The sequence below is a fragment of the Macaca thibetana genome, chromosome 7 (genome assembly GCF_024542745.1).
Source record: "Macaca thibetana thibetana isolate TM-01 chromosome 7, ASM2454274v1, whole genome shotgun sequence".
NCBI lineage: Eukaryota > Metazoa > Chordata > Mammalia > Primates > Cercopithecidae > Macaca > Macaca thibetana.
The window spans coordinates 43388338-43397682 of record NC_065584.1 but is presented as its reverse complement, the minus strand read 5'-3'; the positions used below and the strand labels follow the sequence as shown (position 1 = coordinate 43397682).

The window sequence follows — 9345 nt, the reverse complement described above, 5'->3', positions numbered from 1 at the left end:
GGTTGCAGTGAGCTATGATTGTGTTACTGCACTCTGGCCTGGGCAACAGAGTAAAATCCTGTCAAAAAAAAAAAAAAAAAAAAAAAAAAAATCCTGGAAGTATAATTATAATGTCAAAGAAAATACAAATTTAAAACTTTCAGGCCAGGCATGGTGGTTCACACCTGTACCAATCCCAGCACTTTGGGAGGCCAAGGCAGGCAGATCACGAGGTCAAGAGATTGAGACCATCCTGGCCAACATGGTGAAACCCTGTCTCTACTAAAAGTACAAAAATTAACTGGGCATGGTGGCGCCGCCTGCAGTCCCAGCTACTCAGGAGGCTGAGGCAGGAGAATTGCTTGAACCTGGGAGGCAGAGATTTCAGTGAGCCGAGATCGCGCAACTCTCCAGCCAGTTGAGCGACTGGCTGTTTTCGTAGATATTATCAAATTACCCCTCAAAAAGGCTGTAAAAATGGGGCTTCTGCAAAAAGTAAACATTTTTTCTAGCAACTGCCTTTATAAGCATTTAGGTAAAAATATTTTGTCCTTCTATTCTCTTTGAAAGATTGATTTTCATTCTTTTTTTTTTTTTTTTTTTTTTTTTTTTGAGACGGAGTCTCGCTCTGTAGCCCAGGTAGCCCAGGCTGTAGTGCAGTGGCCGGATCTCAGCTCACTGCAAGCTCCGCCTCCCGGGTTCACGCCATTCTCCGGCCTCAGCCTCCCGAGTAGCTGGGACTACAGGCGCTGCCACCTCGCCCGGCTATTTTTTGTATTTCTTAGTAGAGACGGGGTTTCACCGTGTTAGCCAGGATGGTCTCGATCTCCTGACCTTGTGATCCACCCATCTCGGCCTCCCAAAGTGCTGGGATTACAGGCTTGAGCCACCGCACCCGGCCCGATTTTCATTCTTTATTTGACCAATTTGCAACAGTTGACAGAATTAATTACCCCTTTTTCCACGAAACACATTCTTCCCTTGTCTTCTGGTTTTTTTTTTTTTTTGAGACAGAGTCTCACTCTGTTGCTCAGGCTGGAGTAGAGTGGCACGATCTCGGCTCACTGCAACCTCTGCCCCTTGAGTTCAAGCAATTCTCCTGCCTCAGCCTCCCTAGGAACTGGGATTACAGGCGTGCACTACCACACCTGGCTAGTTTTTGTATTTTTAGTAGAGACAGGGGTTTCGCCATGTTTGTCAGGCTGGTCTCGAACTCCTAACCTCAAGTGATCCACCTGCCTCGGCCTCCCAAAGTGCTGGGATTATAGGTGTGAGACACCGTGCCAGGCCTCTTCACTTGTCTTCTAAGGTGGGATGCTCTTGGGGTTTTCCTTAGAACACTCTGGACTCTCCTTTTAAGAGACAGGGTCTTGCTCTGTTGCCTAGGTTGGAGTGCAGTGGGATGATTATAGCTTACTGAAGTCTCCAACTTCTAGGCTCACAGGATCCTCCCACCTCAGCCTTCTGAGTAACGGACTATAGGCACATGCCACCATGCCCAGCTAATTTTTAAAATTTTAATTAATAATTTATTTTGAGATGGAGTCTCACTCTGTCTCCCAGGTTGGAGTGAAGTGGCACAATCTTGGCTCACTGCAACCTCTGCCTCCTGGGTTCAAGGGATTCTCCTGCCTCGGCCTCCCGAGTAGCTGAGATTACAGGCGCCAGCTGTCACACCCGGCTAATTTTTATATTTTTAGTAGAGATAGGGTTTCACTGTGTTGGCCAAGTTGGTCTCGAACTCCTGACCTCAGCTGATCCGCCCACCTCGGCCTCCAAAGTACTTGGATTATAGGCAAGTTTTTTAGTTTTTATTTTTGTAGAGACAGGGTCTTGCTATGTTGCTCAGGCTGTTCTACAAACTCCTGGATTCAAGTGATCTTCCTGTATTTGGTCTCCCAAAGTGGACTCTCCTTTGCAATCTTCCTTCTTGGTTCCTCCTGTCTCCTTGCATTCTGAACACTGAAAGGTTCTAGGTGTTAGTCTTTGGTCCTCTCTCTACCTACACTCATTCCCTTGGTTGGATCTCATTCAGTCTCATGGATTTAAATATCTTCTCTCCATTTGGATGTCTAAGAGAAATCTAAAAATGTCTAAAGCTGAATTCATAATCTTTTTTTTTTTTGAGATAGAGTCTCACTCTGTTACTGAGGCTGGACTGCAGTTGTGCAATATCAGCTCACGACAACCTCCACCTCCTGGATTCAAGCAATTCTTGTCTCACAGCCTCCCATGTAGCTGGGATTACAGGCACTTGCCACCATGACCAGCTAATTTTTGTATTTTTAGTAGAGACGGGGTTTCACCATGTTGGCCAGGCTGGTCTTGAACTCTTGGCCTTAGGTGATCCACCTGCCTCAGCCAACCAAAGTGCTAGAATTACAGGTGTGAGCCACCACACCCAGCCTCGAATTCATAATCTTAACCCCAAAACCTAGTCCTTCTACATTTTACCTTATTTCACCTCAGCGAATGGCAATCCCATTTCTCCAGGTGCTCAAAGCAAATCCTCGCTTGCTTTCTTTTACATTCCAAGTTCCTCTCTTCATTAAGGTTTCTGCTCAGGTCGGATGCCCAAAGAAATCTCTCTTACCACATTTCTGAGACAACACTCTCCCACCTCCCAGCATCACTGCCTATACTCTTAGCTTGCCTATTTTTAAAACATAGCATGTCATAATCTCTAAAATTAGCCTATGTATTTCTTTACTTGATCGTTGTCTCCTCCACCAGAATATGAGCTAAGAGCAGAAATTTTGCTGGTTTACTGGGGTATCTCTAGCATCTAACAGCAGTGCTGTTGGCATAGTGGCCACTCAATAATTATTTGCTCCATGAATGAATGATTTATGCAACTCATACATAGATACTGTCAAAACCCAGCCTGTTGAGATGGTAAAGGCGGTAGATTTAGAGATGAAACATCAGATATGGGGCCTATACCAGCTACAACTATGCAGCTTTGGGTGTTATCCTTCAAAGTCTATCCCTCTCTGTAAAATGGGGTTTCTGCCATCTTCCTCAAAAAATAAGAAAGCTGGAATAGTCAATATCTATTTGGTAGTATAAGACAAAAGATTCACTATCTGTAATTTACCAGAAACATTTCCTTCAATTTTCTTCTTAATTTCACCTGTTTAGGTACAACACGAGACAGTGTGTTTTACGGTTATTATTATGACATCATTATATTACTAAGTCTGTGCCTTTAACATATCACTTGTGCAAACTTTAAGAATAGTAACTTTAAGGCCACGCACGCTGGCTCATGTCCATTATCCCGGCATTTTGGGAGGCCGAGGCAGACTAATCCCTTGAGATCAAGACCAGTCTGGTCAACATAGTGAAACCCCAACTCTATCAAAAATAGAAAAGTTAGCTGGCATGGTGGCATGCGCCTGTGGTCCAAGCTACTCGGGGGCTGAGGTGGGAGGATCATTTGAACCCAGGAGGCAGAGGCTACAAAGACCGGAGATCCTGCCACTGCACTCCAGCCGGAGCGACATAGCGAGACTCCGTCTCAAAAACAAACAAACAAAAAACAAAACAAAAAAATATATATATATTAGAAATAATTACCAGAAACAGAAAATCACGAGATTATCTAATCCCATATATGGGGCTACTATAAATAACCTCAGAATTTAGAAATAAGAAAAAAATACTAAAAGCCCCCAAATTAATAAAAAAATCAGTTTTAGGCCAGGTGCGGTGGCTCACGCCTGTAATCCCAGCACTCTGGGAGACCGAGGCGGGTGGATCACAAGGTCAGGAGTTCAAGACCAGCCTGGCCAAGATGGTGAAACCCCCTCTCTACTAAAAATACAAAAATTAGCCGGGCGTGGTGGCAGGCTAACTAGGTGGCGCCTGTAATTCCAGCCACTTGGGAAGCTGAGGCAGAGAACAGATTGAACCCAGGAAGCTGAGGTTGCAGTGAGCCAAAATGGCCACTGCACTCCATCCTGGGCGACAGAGTAAGACTCCGTCTCAGGAAAAAAAAAAAAGTTTTAGATGAGCTCTGCCATTAGTTGAAACAGGCCACCGTCAGAAACAGCCTGTAAAAGAAACCTGGTATCTGGTCAAGTCCTAAGTGACCTGAACCAAGCATCTTCAGGACCATACTGGGATGACTGTAACCTGAGCGCAGTTCCTCCAGCAGAGCAGGCACATTTATCCGACTCAGTAACTCAAGGGGCCAGTCCTCTCCAGCATCCCAGCTGCCCTGTCAGGCTCCCCAGGCAATCGCCCATCTTATTCCCTCTCCAGCGTGGACGCCTAAGGGGAGGGAGCGTCCCTCCTCGAGGGTCAACTGGCATCTAGCTTATGAAGCCCGCTTGGATTCTCCAACCCCAGACCTGCGGCGGGGCGGGGACGTGGGGGTGACAAAATCTAGACTACGACCCTCCCTGAGCCCTGGCAAACACGGGGTGACCCCGACACCGAGGAGGCCATGAGCGCTACAGCTATGACACTCCTTCCAGCTCGGAGGGGCCTGAAACAGCGGGCTGCGCTTCACCCAGGGCTGAGCGTCAGATTCAGCTGAGGAGATTCTAAAAGCCCGGTACTGGGCCCAGACCCAGGCCCTCCAGAGCAGAACGCAGAGGGGCCCGACCCCAGTCTGGTGGCGTAGGTGTGTGACAAAGTATGAAGGCGCGCCAAGCTCTCCAGTTTCACATGTGCTGTCGAGTCCAGCGCCCGCCACGCTCCAGGGTGGGGACCCGCCCAAAACTCCCTGGAAGCCAGGCGATTGAGACCCCGCCACCGCGTCCCCAAAGACTGGGAGGATACTGGAGAAGCGCCTCCCGAACCCACCAAACTGTCTCCCGCGAGACTGTCCCGCCCCAGCCCCGCCCCGTAACTCTACTCCCTGATTGGCTGGAATTGGGGCCGGGTACCAGAGTCCTTTCCAGCTTAGTCTTCGGCCGGGTTTCCCGCCGAATGCAAAGGCGCACTGTGGACTGGCTCTTTCTTTCCGCCAATCATATCCGCCAGCCATTCATCACCGATTTTCTTCATCTTCCCCTCCCTCTTCCGTCCCTCAGGCCCCGACCCTTTAGCTCTCAGCTGGTTAAGGGACACCGGGCCTTCCGGGCTGCGCATGCGCTGCCGCGTCTGCCAAGAAGCGGGCAGGGGCGCAGGCGCAGTAGTGTGATCCCCCTGGCCAGTCCCTAAGCACGTGGGTTGGGCTGTCCTGCTTGGCTGCAGAGGGACTGGAACCTCGATATTGGTGGTGTCCATCGTGGGCAGCGGACTAATAAAGGCTATGGCGCCAGCAGAAATCCTGAACGGGAAGGAGATCTCCGCGTAAGCACCTGACATTTTTGTTGAGTGTGGGGCTGTGGACTAGGGCTCTGAGGGTGTACAGGTCCCCCGGACCCATTTTTTGCGGGAGGGACACTTGTAACGGAAGAGTTAGGCCTATAATACCGGAAGACCTGCAGCCAAAGAAGGAGATCCCGAGCACAACCTGCATTTGCAAGTGGACTGCTTAGTGGCTGTAAGCCGCTGGCTCCTGTGCTTCGGGGAAAAGTCCTGTGCCGACTATACTCCCAAACGCGCAGCTGCTGGTGACTTTCTGCCGAGAGAGAGGGTAGTTGCGGCTTCCTGGAGACCCCCTAGTCAGAACTCAGAAATCCAATCTACTTAGTTCCCGTTAATTTAGAGGTGAGTAGATGGAGACTAGTGAGGTGACAAGGCTTGACAAGACCACAAGGCTGATAAAGACAGAGGGTCCTTCCAGCTCATACTTTTCCCACTATATCATGGTCTTATCATATGCTAAGTGAAATCTAATACATTTTTCTTTTCTCTTCAATCTCGTGCTTCTCTCTAACAGCCATCTCTGTGCCTTGGTCCTAGAGTTACTTGAAACTTAATTTGGCTCCTGAGTCCTGAGAATATTCTGCATTCCACTTGACCTCTGCCTGTTCTACCATTGCGGGACATCTGATTGCTTAATTAGTGGGTATCGTTGCCATCTTTACTCCCAGGAAGTAACACTGGCAGCTTTTTGTCTGGGAGGTGACTGGTGAGGAAAAATGAGAGTAGAAGGAAGAGGGAAAGATATATTCTATCTAGTAGAGGAAGGAGGGAAAGATATATTCTGTGTGACCTTACTGAGTTTGCTCTTGGGACCTTTCACATCACCAGTTATTTAAGTAACTGTTGCCAGTCACAGCAGTTACTAAATTGTAATTGTCCTGTAACTCCTAACTTTGTAATAGAGGTTTTTGAGTGAATTACAAAGTCATTGGTGGTGAAAAGGCTGGGCCCAGTGTCTCATGCCTGTAATTCCAGCACTTTGGGAGGCCAAGGCAGGTGGATCACCTGAGGTCTGGAGCTCAAGACCAGCCTATCCAACATGGTGAAACCCCATCTCTACCAAAAATACAAAAGATTAGCCGAGTGTGGTGGCAGGTACCTGTAATCCCAGCTACTTGGGAGGCTGAGGCAGGAGAATCGCTTGAACCCGGGGCTGGGGGGGGCGGAGGTTGCAGTGATCGAGATGCACCTTTGCATTCCAGCCTGGGCAACAAGAGCGAAACTCCGTCTAAAAAAAAAAAAAGAAATCACAATACTTATTGCTTAGTGCTTTTCCAATGTGGCTTGCTAAACTGTATTTCTGCGTGACTTTTCTTTTTTGTTTGCCAGTATTCGAACTTCCTTTTCCAGTGGCTTTTTTTTTTTTGATATAAAAATCTTCCTTTTAGAAGGACTGTGAAGAGATAATTCAGTGCATAATAACAGTGTAGATAATTTACTGCAAAAATAATGCACCTTGGCCGGCACTGAGAACAGGTGCTCACTGAATATGCTTTCGTTGATTGGAGAGCAAATTAAATATGTTTATCAACTCCATAAGGGCAAATACATGTATTGTCTTATTTTTGTCTATATCCTAAACACCTAGAAACCCTCTTTCATGCCTTACTACTTGTGTGGTTTTAAGCAAATTAATTAACCTCTCTGTGCCAAAGTTTCCTCAGATGTTAAGTAAAAGTCATGTCTCGGTCATTGGGATGTCAGTAGAATTAAATGGGTTCCTAACAGATGATCATTTAGAATTCTTTCTGGCACATAATAAGTATTCGATATATGTTGTATTAATGATCAGTAATTAGTTAATGTATATATGAATGATTCATTATCTTTTTTTTTTTTTTTTTTTTTTACGTGGTAGCTGCTGCCTTGAGATCTTTTTTTTTTTTTTTTGAGATGAAGTCTTGCTGTGTCCAATTTGGCTCGCTGCAACCTCTGCCTCCTGCGTTCAAGCAATTCTCTCTCTCTCACATCAGCCTCCTGAGTAGCTGGGATTACAGGTGCCTGCCATCACGCCTAGCTAATTTTTTTTTTTTTTTTTTTTGAGATGGAGTTTTACTCTTGTCACCCAGATTGGAGTGCAATGGTGTGATCTCAGCTCACTGCAACCTCTGCCTCCTGGGTTCAAGCGATTCTTCTGCTTTAGCCTCCCAAGTAACTGGGATTACAGGTGTGCCACCATGTCCAGCTAGTTTGTTTGTTTGTTTGAGACAGAGGTTCACTCTTGTTGCCCAGGCTGGAGTGCAGTGGCACAATCTCGGCACACTGCAACCTCCACCTCTCAGGTTCAAGTGATTCTCCTGCCTCAGCCTCCGGAGTAGCTGAGATTACAGGTGTGTGCCACCCCGCCTGGCTAATTTTTGTATTTTTAGTAGAGACAGGCTTTCACCATGTTGGTCAGGCTGGTCTCTAACTCTTGACCCCCCATGATCCACCCACCTCGGCCTCCCAAAATGCTGGGATTACAGGCATGAGCGACCGCACCAGTCCTAGAATTTCTTAAAAATCCAGCCCACTTCCCACATTCCATCCTGCGGATTAGGAAATCACTGGAGACCAGAAAAGTGGTGTGATTTGTCCAAGGGTGAATGGCAATGGCTCAACTAAAACTAATGTCTTCACTCAGTATATGATGTTTTTCATTCTAACCAGCACTTACTACTTGCTAAAAGGAATTTCATAAGCTTTTCTTTCTTTCTTTCTTTTTATTTTTTCCAGACAGGGTCTCGCTCTGTTGTTTAGGCTGGAGTGCAATGGCACGATGTTGTCTCACTGTAACCTCTGTCTCCTGGGTTCAAACGATTCTCCCACCTCAGCCTCCCAGGTAGCTGGGACTACGGGCATGTACTACCACGCCCGGCTAATTTTTGTATTTTTAGTAGAGATGGGGTTTCACCATGTTTGTCAGGCTGGTCTTGAACTCCTGACCTCAGGTTTCACCATGTTGGTCAGGCTGGTCTTGAACTTCTGTCCTCAAGTGATCTGTCCGCCTCGGCATCCTAAAGTGCTAGGATTATAGGCGTGAGTCACTGCGCCCAGCGCTTTGCTTTTTCTTTGTAGTCTTCCTCTCATTACCATGTTTCCCACCCTGCTGAGAATGCTATCCCTGACTTTTGTCCTCTTCTATTATTCTCCTTTTATACCTTCCTGGGATCCCGAACATTGACAGAGTTCAGCATTCCAGATTCCTTCTCTACCTGCTCTACTCTGTGGGAAACTGGGTACTTACATGATGGATTTAGTTGCCAAATTATCTTTCTTTGGAAGTAAAAGCCCCATTTCTTCCTTACGGGGAATTCTAAGGTTGCAGCCTGAATTTGACAACTGGGGGAAGGTCCGAGAGGTAGAGACAAGTATCTGTTCTTTGTGGGTATTTATTCACTTACTCAACAAATAGCTGTGTGTGTCCTCTAAGCCAGGCAATCTTCAAAGCTCTGAGACTCTTAACAGTGAACAGCCCAAATCCCTACCCTCGTTAAATTTGCATACTGATGGGTAGAGACAGACGTTGAAATAGGTGAAACAAATTGTGAGCTGGTGAGAAGCACAAAGAGAACACCAGGGCAGAAAAGAGGGACAGGAATTTCTGTGGCTTGGTGGCTGCAATTTTAAATATGGGAGTCATAGTCTTTGTAAAAGTGACTTACGGGCAAAGACTTGAAGGAGGTGGAGCCATAAGCCTGCCAATTTTGTGGGGGAAATAGCTCCTGACCAAAAACACAGCCTGTGCCATGGACCTTTGTCCTCACCAGTTAGTAAATTACTGCTTTGGGGGTCAATGGCAATGGCCCTGTGAGAAGCTGACTGAGTAGAGGCTCCTGAGTAGAGGAACTTGACCCTGCCCTGGGCAGAAGTCTTTTAAAAGATTATGCAAAGTGGCTGGGCTGTGGCTCAAGCCTGTAATCGCAGCACTTTGGGAGGCCGAGACGGGCGGATCACGAGGTCAGGAGATCGAGACCATCCTGGCTAACATGGTGAAACCCCGTCTCTACTAAAAAATACAAAAAACTAGCCGGGCGAGGTGGCGGGCACCTGTAGTCTGGAGAA

At 47.0% G+C, this 9345-nt stretch overlaps 1 protein-coding gene across 2 annotated transcripts in view; it reads left to right on the top strand.

The window, feature by feature from the left end:
• The first annotated feature begins 4848 nt into the window (after positions 1-4848).
• The window catches only part of MTHFD1 (methylenetetrahydrofolate dehydrogenase, cyclohydrolase and formyltetrahydrofolate synthetase 1), a 75347-nt gene continuing 70850 nt past the window's right edge, over positions 4849-9345 (top strand). The window contains exon 1 of one of the 2 annotated variants that reach the window (XM_050799246.1): positions 4849-5283. In XM_050799246.1, the coding sequence (XP_050655203.1) occupies positions 5243-5283 (41 nt within the window). In that variant the 5' untranslated portion in view covers positions 4849-5242. Of the gene's footprint in view, positions 5284-5343; positions 5644-9345 lie in introns of those variants that run through there. The other variant, XM_050799247.1, reaches the window with a different exon arrangement.